Below are 14,897 nucleotides of genomic sequence, written 5' to 3'. Positions count from 1 at the left end.
TACCTTGATTAAGATAAAAAATTACTGTTTTATGATTGAATGGAGATTTTATGACTTGAACTCATTTTAATAACCGCTTCTGGTGCTATCCTTCTTGGTTAGAGTTAAAAACTAGATTACATCTAAATGAAAGTATTTGAGATAAGAAACTTACACATTCCTTTATAAAACTTGACGGGTTTGGCTTATTGACAATTCTATAGAAAATTATTTCAATCATAAGGTTTTCTTACTCTTGACTTAAGTCTAGAAACAGTATCTCCCAAGGTAAAGTAAGTTTTTGTGTCTCAACTTGTGTGCATGGTCCCTGGCCTATGATTCAAAATAACTAAGCCGCACTCGTATTCAGAGGAGCAATGCAGATTCAGAGCGCTATTATGAAAATGGATCAAATACAACAAATTTCCCTATCTTACGCATTAAAAAATAGCTATGATTTTTTATAGATGTGGAGGACAGAGCTAGATATTTGATTCAAAGGTTTGTTTCAACTCACTGCATTGGACACAAAAATGTCCATGAGGACATCAAACATGTCACATAATTGATAAATGGTTGTATATGTCAATCATAAAAAATAGCTGATGTTCCCCAATAAAACTGGTAGGCTAACTATCATGTCCCGATGAATATCTCAACCATCTTGCACGGATTGCTAACAAGACAACCTCCAAACGAAAGTGATTCATCATGTACCTCTTTAAGAAATGATGAAAAAATAAACCTTAAACTTAATTTAATATTAAAACATTAATCATTATTAAACCAGGTTATGCACCCTTGACTAATATAAATGAAAGTTTTATTCATGATAATGATAGAGCTCGAGAATTGCTTCAAAGAATTATCTCAATTCATTACATAGGACAAGAAAAGTTCCACAATCACATTCAAAATAATAGAGAAAAGGCTGAAAATTTCAATCATGAATAAAATATATCGGATGTTCCTCAGTCAAGCTGATGAATCTACAATGGTTCCGCCACGAATATCTCAACCACATTGTAGGAGCTTGTGTATCTCTTAGTTAAAATAATGAAAAAAATACAAATTAATACCTTTTATATGAAACAGATGGATAACGGATGAAAATGAAGTCTCACTGTTCAATTTGTCATGGATCCACTGATTTACTCAGAAAATGTCAAAATCAAAATCAAGTATCTTGTGGTACTTAATTACTGTGTATTTTATGTGAACCATCAACATTCCAGACACGTCAATACAAGCAAAATAGTTATAGATATGTGATATTACAAGCACACTATCAAGTATTAATTAGCAACTAGCATCACCATGATTCAGAACATGCCAAATATTCCAAAAGTGTGAGGTTCACACCATGAAATATTAACTCAAGTATTTAGAAAGAAGCATGAATTTCTTGTTCTAAGTAGATTACAACGATAATTTTAGAAATAAAAAATTGAAATACTTTCAAAATTATGGGAAACTTCCAATCATCAAAAGTTAAACTTATAGTAGGTAATCACAAAATTTTAATTGGGGCAATTATTTGACAAGTCATACTAGACAAGGATACAATAAGTAAAATATTCCATTTTTGGCAAAAACCTAAGTGTCCCATCAACCTGAAATGCATTTCAAAAGGCTCAAAATATTTTTAATTTGGGTTTAAAATGGTCATTAAATGGATACAATTTCACAGATGTGGAGGACCAAATTAGGCAAGCAGCCCTGTGGGACACTCCAGGCGTGCCCTTGGTGATTGGCATTTGGACTGTCCCAGTGCACTCCAACAACTACAAGACAAAAAGAAAAGAAAAAGTAATTTAGCCTGAGGTGGAGTATTCATTTTTTTGAAATTATCACACTTTTCGGTACTACTGAATAGATCCATTATGATACTTTGGCATGTTACTTTTAGTCTTCTCTGTTATCGAACGCTCAACCTCATAGCCTTGCCTAACTACTCTCATTAGATGTCGTACATTCAATTTCTCTATTTTTTGGCTGCAATGATTTTGTAATGATACTGGGCCTGGTTTACGAGGAAGGCAGGCCTGGTAAGGACCCCTCTCTTTCTCCTCCTATAATATTTTAGGTTAGTTTATTCCATTGCGTCAACTGTTGGATCACATCACAGCTCTTTAAAACTCTCTGTTTCTGCCAATTATTGTGCCTCATTGTACTCCTCAGTTCTAGAGTGACTTCCAGCTTCCACAACCATTTATTGGGTTCATTATTTGTCCATCAGACCCATCATCTCTGATTTAATCTGGAATCAGTTCTAAGGATAACTATATCTCTCGCGTAATGGTAGGCTACCCAATGATCACTTGTATTTGGTTTCTATCAGTCTTCCATCCATCAGTGTATCCATCTATCCATTTATATATATCTATAAATCCATCTATCTATCTATCTATCAAGCTATCCATCCATAAATCTATATATCTTTCTTTCTTTCTTTATATCTATCCATATATATAAGTCCGCCATCCATCTATATATACATATCTATATCTATCTATCTGGATATCTATAAATCCATCAATCCATAGATCTATCTATCAATCAATCTATCTATCCGGATATCTACAAATCCATCAATGCATAGATCTATCTATCAATCTATCTATCTATCTGGATATCTATAAATCCATAAATCCATAGATCTATCTATCTAGATATCTAAATATCTATAAATCCTTCCATCAATAGATCTATCTGCCAATCTATATATCTAGACATCAATAAGTCCATCCATTCATTTATCTGTACCTATCTATCTAGATATCTATAAATCCATCCATAGATCTATCTATCTTTCTTTCTATCTATATAGATATCTATAAATCCATCCATCCATTGATCTATCTATCTATCCATACATCTATCTATATATCCGTCCATCCATCCGTCCATCCATCCATCTATGTACTTCCTAGTTATTTTTTTGTTTGTCGTCTGTATCGATATACCAAGACGAAACCTCGGTAAGGTATTACTTCCCAAACGAAGATTATTTATCCATCTATTTACCATCTGTCCTTCTATCTATCCAACTGAAGAGAAAATACAGGCTCATTAAAAGTGACGTGATGTAGACGGAAGACTTGGTAACCCAAAGACTAGACCACGCAATGTCTTACTATCCTTTAGCACTGACTTGTAGCTGCGTAGGAATACTATGTCTTCTAGTAGTAAAACTCCGAAGACTAGTCCATCCTCTACATCTCTCGTCCAATCCCCGGCCAGAAACTCCATTTTGCAACACGTCGACTGTCATGCATTCCCACGCAGCAACTCGATAGGTCTGTTCAATCAATCTTTCTTGGCCCAGACTAGCAGAGAAATAATTCAAAAAATCTTTGGATTTTCTCGATGGGTCCCGTTTCTGTTAATTGAATTCGTCGCTTAACGACATAGTGAACTCATTTCTAGAAACATTCTCTTCGAATAGTCATTCCCTCTTCCACAGCTGAGCTGTTCTTGTGTGTTGCATAAGCTTGTTCTTCGGACCCTTTCATGGAGGTGACGCGGCAGAAGGAACGTATCTGCCCATAGTTTCTTTTTTTTTCCAAGCTTTCCTCTTTCGCATTCCCACCATACTCGCACTCCGGAGTGGGTCTTCTCGCACAAGTAGTCCAATTCTATTAATATATCCTTTTCTCGCTTTCTAGCAACTAAATAGGGAGGAGAGGTCAAGTTAGTAGTTGGGCGTAGCCGAGTAGAAATTCATATATCTATCTGCTACCGACCCTCGTTAAGATTCGCGGACCTGACCGTTTTCCTGCGACGATGAGTTCAAATTTGCAGAGCTTCCTGCGGCTCACGACGCCCTCGGTGAGTTCGATCATCCTCTAAATTCCTTGTGTTCTGATGTTTTCTTGAACAACCCGTCGTCAAAATTACGTTTTTTTTTCGACCCAGTTCCTCGTTTCGATCTTCAAGAACTCGCTTCCGAGTTTACCTTTGATCGCAGATCATGATCGAGCGTGCGATTGATGATTCGCTGGAGTTCTTTACTCTGGAGCAGCTCTGGGAGGTCTACGATGAATGGAGCGCCTACGGTGTCGGCATCCCCATAAGCCTCGATGATGACCAGACTATCGTTCAGTACTACGCGCCTTCTCTCTCTGGGATGCAGCTCTACCTCGCAAAAGACAACGTTTTAAGGTCTAATCCACTCTCTTCTCTGCCATTTCGGCGTTTTACAAGCCTTTTTCTCATGGGAAAACTGCCGTTTTACTCCAAAAATAGCCTCTATAATCACTTGTTAGATGTGCTCGAGGTTTCTTCCTCTTTCTACAGCTCGATTCGCAACGTGAATTCTCTCTAATGGGTTTTCTTTCTCCGTTGTTTTTTAGAACCTCGGGCGAGGATTCCGAGTTCGAGACCGATTCCACGTTATCTAGCAGCGACAGGTCGAACAAGATCTGGGATTCAGACTCGGGGTCGGATCAAGAGACCGACTTCAAGATTAAAGAGCGCTTCGGCAGGCTTTATTTCCAGTTCTTCGAAGCAGCTTCACCCCATCAACGTCTCCCCCTCAGAGACACGGTAAATTTCCTGTTTTAATCATATCTCGTCTATCGATGAACATTGGAATTACTCAATTATTTTTTATCCCACAGATCGACAAATTATCGTTGGATTATCCAGGATTGCGCGCTCTCCGAAGCAACGATCTATCTCCTGCGAGCTGGATAGCGATTGCCTGGTAATGAAATCTTTTTGTGTTCTTGATCCGGGTTTAGTTTGACTGGATTATTTGTTAAATTGATTAGGTACCCAATATACCACTTGCCCGTTCACAGAAATCCAAAGGAGTTCTACTGCGCCTTCTTAACTTACCACACGCTATCGTCAACGCTCCAAGGCAAGTCAACGTCTGGGTGCCTTGTTTTTCCTTTATTCTATCCGCTTTCAACATCACGGCAAGAAATCTGTGGCAGAGGAGGGATCGTTGGTCAACGCGCAGGAGGAAAGTCAGAGACATGACGTAGACTGTGACATGAGAAAAGTCAAAGATGAGAGAAAGTCAACGAGGACTTTCTCTCTCCCCCCTTTTGGTTTGGCGGCATACAAGATGCAGACTCCGATCTGGATAGGACCGAAAATTGAAGATTATCGGCCGTTGACTTCTCTCTGGAGCGCCGCCGCCTCTTGGCTGAGGCAGCTCGAAGCCCATCACCCAGATTTTGACTTCTTTAGCTCTCGCACCGCGTAAATGTAATTTTGACTTTGACTATAGTTTTGTCCCCTACCTGAGGTCAACAGTATGTGCCACATCAGCCATTTCAATTTGGATAAGGGTGCAAGGGGGGCCCACTTCTTCTTGAAAGTAGAGATGGTCATGAAGGCGAATCTCGGACCGCCGTAACCCCCTTTGGCGGTCAATGGGTTGCTCTGGGGCGGAAATCTGAACTGTCCTCTGCCCAAAACTGTCGCGGTGTAGTAAGCCTTGTGCCGGTTCATGCTGTGGCCAGCAACTGCTGATGACCAAAAATATTATCCAAAAAACATGTTTTTAACAGGATTTGAAAATGCTAACCCAAAGCGCTGACCATACCTTACAATTTCTTTAATGAATAACAGATCAAACCAGCCCATTTACAATCAATGACCCACATATCGCCCATTCATTTATTTTGTGAATGCTCAGCTTGCTGTGCAAAGGCGAAACATCCGCATCACCTGCAACCGCCCAACACCTGTGATTGGTCCATCCCTATTTCTTGATATCAGAAATTTTCCTTTTCATTTTTTTTTGAATAACAATTTTTCCTATTGATGGGCTTTGAGTTACGTTCCGAATGGGCCTGTTTGACAAGAAAGGCGAGATAGAGACATTCAAGAAAAACTTTGATCAACGAAACGAGGGGTGTGTTCATATCTTGAACGATTTGTATCCGTCTTCTGGACTGATCATCCCTTCTTCCCAATCTCCCATGCGCCGGCCCCCAAAAACCACTTGTTGGATTCCCAGATACCTGCAATTGAAGCATTTCCCCGTAAAAATAATAATAATTCTGCTAATCTGATCTTCGAACTGAAAGCAAGATAATTTTCCTAAGAGATTTAAATAATGATCTTCATGTTCATATGTTTTTCATAATTAGAGCATATTAGTATTTCTCAGAGATTAAAGGAGTGGTTACAATCCCATGTCATAGAAACTAGATACGAAGTGAACCAGTCTCTTCTTTCTCTTCCTAATAATCTTTTTGCTAATAGAAGTATTTTTTATAGATTAGAAATATTGTGGGTATACGGTCAAACAGTTCAGTAGCGGCTTACTCCGAGCTCAACACAGTCAAACAGTTCAGTAGAATGTCAATTGCGAAGAAGTCTGATGTTCCAAGATCCACCCTGTAAATAGTACAAAAATCATTAAATGTATAATGGAACAAATAAATCATTAAATGTATAACCAGAAAGTTGTAAAATGTAGAGAAGTATCTCCTACCAGACTCTACCCCAATTGTCTTGGAACTCCACGTCACCAATGTCATGAAACGATGAAGGCATCACTGTGACAGCTTTTTCTGAATCGTAGATAGGATTATAATCCATTGATGAATTCGCCAGCTGAAAAAGCGTTCAAGATCTGGCTTATATCAATGCTGGAATAAAACCAGCGACAAAACATTGGGATAAAGACTTCATCGTCAAGATAAACAGTAAAAAGATTCACTCAATTCACCCACAAATTTGTAGAGACCTCCGCAACATTAATTGACAAAAGTCCCAGCACTATTACAATTTTACTATGCGCATGAGTATTACTTAATTCCCAATATAAAAACCTGATAAAATAATAGTGAGCAGATAAACGCATTTCAGAATGGAAATAATTTTCATGATTGTTTTAAATTATTAACCTGAAGATTGGAAGAATTGAATGCTCCAAGTCGCCCCATGACATACCAAGACTGAATAACCTGCAGGACAAGAAGGTTTTAGTATCTAAAGGCTACAGATCTAGGTATAAAGAAAAACTAATAACTCACGCTTCCGATGAGGCAAACGTCTTTATCTGACGGCGCACCGTAGAGTTCAAACCATATAAAAGAGCCAAGGGGATTAAAGCTGGGAAAAAAACAACCAAGATAATCAGAGGTTCCAGACGTTTGATTAACCCCAGATTGGACAGAAACAAAGCATATATCCTATCAAAAATGAAAATAAAATGTACTTTCGACTGTCATGATCGTAGCAGAACCTTCGTAAATGAAATAAAACCGACTTCGAAGACGACAAAAATTTCGGAGTCTGAGAGTTCGTACTCTCTGAAGCTGACTTTGAAAGCAAGAACGGAACCGGTCTTCGACTTGCGAAAGTCTCTTCCTTTTGTTCTGACTCTTTCTTCCACCTGTCAAGCACAAGAAAAGACGTTCAGCATGTACACAATTTCCTCCTTGATGAACCCTAACTTATACCCTTTTCCGCATCAGCTCCGGATTACCGATGCTGTCGCCAAGAACTCCACGAAGCTCTTCATCATCTTTGCAGGCATCTTCCAATACCCTTTTACAAGAGAAAAATTGTCAAGAACATGAGATAACGATAAACCCTAGCGAGAAAAAAAGAGGGGAAATTCACATACTTTGCCCATGCGGGATAGTTATTGGCACGGTCGAATTCCCTTTTCCTTTTCTCTTCTCTTACTCTGAGAAGTCTTCTCTCTCTAGCCGTCGTTCCAGAGCCTTTAGCAGCGGCTCTAGAGAAAGATTCTTCCTTTTCAACCGCGGAAGCAATCTCCATAGCCGGAAGAGCGCGAGGAGATTTGGGTCCACTTGAAAACGACGACCCACAACCCCGAACACGAAATTGCTTCGAGAAATGAAATCGGAAGCATTGGGAAGCCGCGAATTTCGACGATGAAGCGCAGCACTCCATCTCCGCTGCCCAACTCTACCAAATCGCTCTTCAGCTGCTTCGATTCACCGTGGAGCTTTCATCTAAGCCCCACGGCGCCCACTGAGAGCAGAAATTGAAAGATAATATGCAGTTTTCTCTCCGCCCCCAAACCCCAAAAACCCTTTATAACTATATTTCCTCAAATATTTAGTTTTTTTCTTTGAACCGTTCTAAAACGTCATCGTCAACCGTCCTTAATTCGTCAACGTATGAGCATCACCTTCAAAGTAGTGTTCGCCCATCCCGAGCCCGATATCAGAAGACTATCGAGACAGGATGTCGTTTTGATATTGGCTTCAGTTTTCATCTTAACGGTCGGATGATGACATCGGTGTCGAATATCGGTTTTCGTGATATCCTACATTACAAATTGAAATATAATTTAAATACTTTGTTGTCTTACTTTGAAACATGTTCATATGTTATTAAGCAATTTGGCTTTTATTTCTTTTATCTTTGGATAATATTAACTATAGTAAAATTAACTAAACAGTATTCAAACAAGTTGAACAGGTCCAAATGATCGGAGAAATATGGAATTTCAAATGGGCTACTTTTAAGCCTGGCCCAGTCCAAAAGACATCGGACAGCACATTTTTTGTGAGATTTGACTAAGTCAACCCAGCATCTATCTAGTACCTAGCTTCCAACACAATAGTTTTCGCAATGATTTGGTTTGAAAGCATTTATAGTGCTCTTTTCTGTCTTCTATATGGGACATTGCATCTTTGGAAAGTAAACCAATATTCGAAATCTCGGATAACAATCTCCTGATCGCAATTTTTTGTACAAATTTGATTTCCGATATCCAGTATTGTCATCTGCCATGTCCCAAAGCCTACGATATCTGCCCCAAAATCCGATGTGGGGTGGATTAAATATAAATGACATCCTATGCCCACTATTTGAAATCATCTCAATTTCATTCGGACATCAGATATCCATTGTTGAAAATTGGATATCAGATAGATATTGGATGGGTGAACACAAATTCTTCTATGTCTCTGCATCATCTTCCAGGTCAACAAGGAGTGATGACTGTTAAACATCAACGGCAGTTGACATCCTTAGATATCCCCCGAAGATGCCAACATTAGTTAGTATGACATCATCAGACAGAGTTGACAATGATGTCGATGGAGGGTTGTGGATGGCTGACAACATCATCGTCATCATCAGGAAACTAGTGTAATTTAGCCACTGGCATCAGGAAAGGAGGGAGATGAGCATCTGGTGAAGTTCTCTGGGCCGGAGCGGAGTCTGGAAAGTAGGGCTCTAGGCCTCTATTGAGTGATGGAAACTTCATAAGGGACCGGTATCGACTATCTACTAGGGTTACCCGGGCAATGGCCATCATCTTTACTTCCAACAACATAGATGCTTCTTGACATTGATGTCGTCATCGTGATTTTGTCCGTCAAGGTCACATGTAGTCATCGTCATCCGGACATGCAGACCCCTACTCTCACACATCATTAGACGACTCATCCTACTAAACTCTCAAAGACCCAAAATTTGTCCTCCATTGTGCATTTGAACCATGGTAAATAACTAATTCATCACATGGGAGACAAGAGTAATAATCTTGATAAATCATGCCCTTATTAGCCGGTTGATGTCGGTGGAAGTCTAGTTAAAAGGCATGAGCACGTACATCTTGCATGCATGAGGCCCCACAACACCGGTCAGCTGTCCTCTCATAGAATGACTGGTGGAATGCTGAAAAAGAGTAAAAACAAAATTTACCCAAAACACTCAAAATCATTACAAAACAATGATTTGACAGAGATCTTACAGCCCACAAATCCCGAGCTCTGAAAGCTTTGGCCGGATCGAGGCCGAGATCAGACCACGCGACATTAATGGCGGATTGAGAAGACCCTCGATTCCAGAGCACAACGGCTGTTCTTCCTCTACTGAGAGGACCAGCCCAAACCTACGTTAAAACATGGATTATCCGAGCATTATTCCACTGTTTAGACGAAGAACAAGGGAAGAACGCACACCTCTAAATCACCCTCTTTCTTAATCTTCCGGCCCTGACGCCCCAGCGGATCTGTGCACTTCCCCGGAGAACTTCTTTGAAACTGTTCGTTAAGCTTTAAGAATTCAAGCCCAGGTTTTATTTTTCCTTACCTTGGTTGACGGAGATGACTTCTTTGTTGCTCAGGATGGCCAGCGTTTCGTTGCTCATGGAGCGGACGTCGCATCCGATCAGGAGAGGAGCCTGTCGTTCATCCCACGAAATTAATTATGAATTGATGATACAATGGCCAAGGAGAAATCGGTGGGTTCGATACCTTAACAAGAGCCCAGATGCTGAAATGAGAGATGTACTCGTCTGTCGTCATTCCGCCGTTTCCGATCTCCAGCATGTCAGGATCTGAGACGAGAATCGGAGTCTGGAATCAGTGAAATCGATTAAAGAAATTGGAAGAAGAAGAAGAAGAAGAAGATGTTCGAAGAATCTACAAGAATATGGATGGAAAAGAAAAGAAGCAGCTAGAAGAAAAGGAGAAGAAGAGGAAGCCAGAAAAATACTGAAGAATCTATAAGAATTCAGAAACAGCTTTAAGAATCTACTGAGACTTTGACGAACAAGAAGAAGAGGAAGAGGAAGCCAGAAGAATATCGAAGAATCTTGAGAAACCCATAAGCGGCTTGAAGAAAATCTAGTGGGAGATGAAAGAACGAATAAGAAGCTAGAATTCAGAAGATTCAGAAGAAGAAGAGCACCATTCCAAGCGCCAGGTCTGGCATATGTAGCCCACCGGTCGTTCTGGTCAGCATTGGATGTTAAGCTGAAAAGAAAGTCTCTTGATCATCAAAATTCATGAAAGTTTTGATATAAATGTGAGGCTAATAGACCTTTCCCATTTATCCTTGATATCTCCAGTCGTTCTCCAGCTGTTTCCTATCTCCGGCGCCCAGGTCGCTGGATCCTCTTGGCCCCTGTATTTTACCATTTTCTTAAGAAAAAAAATCGTAAACAATTTATCAAATCCAGAGTGAAGTGTGAACAGCATGGCCAGCAGCAGGACAAATAATTTATTTTGAAATTTTTTTGTGGTGTGAATTTTCACCATTCACACATGGAGAAGAATATACTGCGTCCGGAGTTCAGCAACGCCTTGCTCATCTTAGCATACCTACTCCAAATTCAAGAAACTGGAACGTTAGAATCAGATCCATTTATGGTATTGTAATTGCTTTCTTGGTCGATAAGGAATTTCTTCGTCATAAAAATACATTTAAATCTGTTGTGTTCATGTACCTACCAACTGTGCTAAAAGCTGTCTGATGGCAAGAGGGCTACTTTTCATCTTTAAGCAGGATGTTGTTCTTCAAAAAAATCAATATTAAACCAAGGCCCATTATCCTTCGAGAATGACGTCAAGATTGTCACCAAATGAAGTGTCGATCCAAGTTTTGATGTTTCAACAAACCATCGGGAATGGGCGAGATGGAGGAAAAATCATTTCAAGTGATTCATTAGAATGAGAAACCTGAATCGCAACAAGTGCGATTACTTATGAGCTAAAGATCCAAAATTATGTATCTTTGCTAAGACGGTTGAAGGGCGAGATAACATTGTATTAAAAAATGATAAAAGATAGTTGTATTATTTCTGAAGTTGATGATGATAGCTTTAATTGGATTTTCAGGGTTTGTACTTACAATTTACCTACGTTTACTGCTAATTTTAAGCCAGAAAATAAAAGTTGAATACCACCTGATGATCTGCTAAACATACCCGTTATGGTTACAGTTGGTATGTTTCTTGATTCCAAATAAATCCGGATCAGGGAGGATTACTGTCGACTCGAATACTGTCATATCGAAGCGAATTTTTAAATACATTTTTCCTTTTAGAATCCCTTAAAATTCTATAAGGTATTGAAAGTTCACAACGGTAATCTCCTGACAACATATTCTCCTAAAAATCAGAAATCGACAAATATTTCCATAAAAACGAAAATGCCATGAAAACTTAACTAAAACGAAAGTAAGTCCACCGGTGAGAAGAAAAAAATATAGGTCCATTAAAATGGTGAACAAAGTTTTTCAGAATTTATTCTCGGCAATTATAATTTTACACTATCCTGCCCCCCAACTTCATGATAAAAAAAAAAAAAGCAATGCAATGATAATAATATAAGAGTACAAACCTTTCTTTGGGACTTGCACCAGTATTGTAGCAATTGTCATACTTAAGATAGTCCACGCCCTGTGTACGATACAAAGAGGGAAAGCTTTCAATACAATGCATTATCTGAGTTATCATATTTTATTCATTTGATGCTGTGAGAGCTGCCCTTAATACCCATGAAGCAAATGTTTTAGCGTCTTGATCTTCATGACCTAATGACCCAGGCATAGTCTTGCTACATGTATAGCTCCTGAATAATAAGAAGAGAATAATAGAAAAATATGAAAATTATGCAAGTCTTCAATAACTAAGAAATGATGAACGATGCGGGAATATCAGGTTAGATTTGATCGCATTCTTGCGAAATTATGCGGCCTAATTTTCCCCCAAAGTGATTTCTGCAGGTGTCAAATGATGTAAACAGGAAATCTCTACCCTGCATCACTGTAGATACCGAGTAGAAGCCCCTTGCTATGAATATAATCTGCAATATTTTTCATGCCTGATGGAAAAGTTGAAGCTTTAGGCACCAAGTTCCCCTGCGAAAGACCAGAGTCAATGGTTATCTGATCGCACTTGTATGCCAATCAAATAGTGTTATATTTAGGATTCTTTTTTTGGAAAAGTGCTGTGAAGTAGAAATGAGGCAATGTCTAAATGGAATTGTCTTTTGAAATTGAATCTCAGGTAAAAGAATAAATAAAAATAATGGGTTCTTAAGTAAACTCTTTATATTCTTGTACCTGGGAGTCCCTGTTTAGTTCAGCCCAGCAGTCATCTGTCGCATCAAAAACATATTAGCATGGTGAAAAACACTATTAGACCCGCCAAAAAATGCGAGGAATCTTCGAAGAAGTAAATTGACCTATGTTCACATATTTATAACCAATGGACGCCAACCCACTTGAAACCAATGCATCCGCTGCACAGATAGGAACCGTAAGAAGGATGTTTTTCTCATTTAATAAAACCAAAAAACAAGAAAAAGCATCATCATTCCACTTCAATTATGAGAAAGCCTATAATGAAATATGACATTCAAATTATCTCACCCGTTTCCTTGATCATCTGCTCGTTCACATTGCACTGGAAGTGATTCCAACTGTTCCATCTGAGTACCACAAGTGTTGCATCTCCATAAAAAAGATTATAGAGAAATATATTGATTCATCAATTCATTTATTCTGAACGAAACATTCCTCCTCTATATGGAAGTCAGTGAAATGAAGTCAGAACTCCAAATATGTCCATTTATCATCTGAATAACTACATAGCTCTTTCTTTCTAACTATCTATATCTATACCAAATATATCTGTAATTGTCTATCTATCTAATAACCAATCTGATATACTTAATCGGCCATTTATGTATCTCCTTAATTCAACTTCAGTGTCAAGCCGGCATAATCTTTGAAAAGAAAGCTTTTAAAGGAAAAAAATGAAATCTTCTTAGAGAAGACGACAGTCGATGATTTCAGGAAAGTACAACAAGACTTCCTTGATCTTGGCAAAGAGAAGAAAATACTTAAGATGGTGAAAAGCCGAGGAGACTACTGATCATTATCATCTATCATACACGTCGCCATAGAAGAGAAAGAGTTACCCCATTTGTGGAGTTCGCCCGAGACCGTTCTCCAATGCAGAACGCCGACTTGTGTGTACATCCTTCACAAAACGCGCATCAACTATCCCAATTATGACACCAAACAGAAGCAAAGCAAGACTTAACGTCAACCGAGAGGCCATGCCCAGAGCTAAACTCAAAGAGCTCTGCTCGGCGAACGAATCTCTACTAAGGACAGAACAGATTGGCGGAGGACGCGAGGAGCTTCGAAAGTAATTAACGACGTCGTAGTCGTCTTATGCACCGTCATCTTCGTCGTCTTCTTGTGTTGTCCGATGGGCCAAATGTCTTTCATCCTAACGTCATTTCCAGCATCTGTCATCCATCATGTCAGACGATGACTGATTTGTGACAGAAGTAGTTGCATTCAGTTATATGTCCATCTCTCTAGATGATGATGAATGACTAACTCCGATAAAACGGATGATGATTTGTCGTCCATCCAAGAAGCCTGGTCATCATAGCCATTTCATTATCATTTGTACACCATGGAGAATGCAAACCCGTCATCATTATCACTTGTCCATTATCACCAGTGTCACCATCACCTCAAGCCCGCTAAGGCCATGCCACCACTGCATTTGTATCCACCTGACTACCAGGGCACACCTCTAAAACTCTCCCTCTCACTTTCCATCTCACTCTCTCCCAATTCTCTACCAAGGCACCCATTGACTGTATATGTTGACCACTGAGCATCTCTCTCTCTCTCTCTCTCTCTGTCTGTCTCTGTCTCCCTCTGTCTCTGTCTCTGTCTCTCTCTGTCTCTCTCTGTCTCTCTCTGTCTCTCTCTCTCTCTCACACACACACACACTCCCATCCTCTCTCGATTTCCCATCTCACTCTCACCCTCTCTTACTTCTCTCTCCCTCTATCAATCTAAATATTATTGATTTACTTAATATTCATTAATTTTTATTTTCTTTCAGTTTTGAAATATTACAGTTTCTCTCTATTTCTTAGTGAATGTCTTTGATTTTGGGGATAGTTAGGTAAACTTGTATTTCATTCCAAGTTGACTTTGGGTGAGTCTTCCACACTAGCTAGGCTAAGGGTGGGACTCTTCATGAGTCGGTTCCAGACCAAGGGAAAGTCTAGGGGGGTTGATCATAATCAACCAGTGGTGCATATATTCAAAACCCTTGTTGGATCACGTAGGATAAAGATAAGCAGACCTACTTGTAGCGTGCATGGGTCAAGGACATAGCTCGATGAATTCAAAGAGGCAAGTCA

General features: G+C 39.4%; 3 protein-coding genes across 3 annotated transcripts; 1 reads left to right on the top strand and 2 right to left on the bottom strand.

Moving 5' to 3' along the window:
• Positions 1 to 3,459: 3,459 nt before the first annotated feature.
• On the top strand, positions 3,460 to 5,311 carry LOC144699927 (uncharacterized). Its single transcript, XM_078571270.1, has 6 exons — positions 3,460 to 3,810; positions 3,950 to 4,143; positions 4,335 to 4,527; positions 4,602 to 4,687; positions 4,755 to 4,846; positions 4,923 to 5,311. Exons 1-6 carry the CDS (start codon positions 3,766 to 3,768, stop codon positions 5,195 to 5,197), a joined length of 885 nt encoding a protein of 294 aa, XP_078427396.1. The 5' UTR covers positions 3,460 to 3,765; the 3' UTR covers positions 5,198 to 5,311.
• Positions 5,312 to 5,699: 388 nt separating this feature from the next.
• Positions 5,700 to 7,994, bottom strand: LOC144699926 (structural maintenance of chromosomes-like protein, putative (DUF3531)). The gene is made up of 8 exons (XM_078571269.1): positions 7,577 to 7,994; positions 7,410 to 7,497; positions 7,257 to 7,342; positions 6,981 to 7,059; positions 6,852 to 6,911; positions 6,437 to 6,558; positions 6,268 to 6,339; positions 5,700 to 5,960 (listed from the first exon to the last, which is right to left on the bottom strand). The coding sequence occupies exons 1-8, from the start codon at positions 7,867 to 7,869 to the stop codon at positions 5,858 to 5,860; spliced, it is 903 nt and encodes a 300-aa protein (XP_078427395.1). The 5' UTR covers positions 7,870 to 7,994; the 3' UTR covers positions 5,700 to 5,857.
• Positions 7,995 to 9,039: 1,045 nt separating this feature from the next.
• On the bottom strand, positions 9,040 to 14,007 carry LOC144715477 (alpha-galactosidase-like). The gene is made up of 15 exons (XM_078590407.1): positions 13,644 to 14,007; positions 13,093 to 13,151; positions 12,906 to 12,962; positions 12,784 to 12,818; positions 12,476 to 12,579; positions 12,215 to 12,290; positions 12,060 to 12,118; positions 10,974 to 11,039; positions 10,759 to 10,842; positions 10,627 to 10,691; positions 10,191 to 10,273; positions 10,027 to 10,117; positions 9,897 to 9,946; positions 9,686 to 9,826; positions 9,040 to 9,609 (listed from the first exon to the last, which is right to left on the bottom strand). Exons 1-15 carry the CDS (start codon positions 13,784 to 13,786, stop codon positions 9,520 to 9,522), a joined length of 1,203 nt encoding a protein of 400 aa, XP_078446533.1. The 5' UTR covers positions 13,787 to 14,007; the 3' UTR covers positions 9,040 to 9,519.
• Positions 14,008 to 14,897: the final 890 nt, after the last annotated feature.

Source organism: Wolffia australiana, chromosome 2 (assembly GCF_029677425.1).
Source record: "Wolffia australiana isolate 7733 chromosome 2, ASM2967742v1".
In the NCBI taxonomy this organism is placed as follows: domain Eukaryota; kingdom Viridiplantae; phylum Streptophyta; class Magnoliopsida; order Alismatales; family Araceae; genus Wolffia; species Wolffia australiana.
Note: the sequence above shows the minus strand (reverse complement) of the source record. Positions and strands in the feature narration are given on the sequence as shown.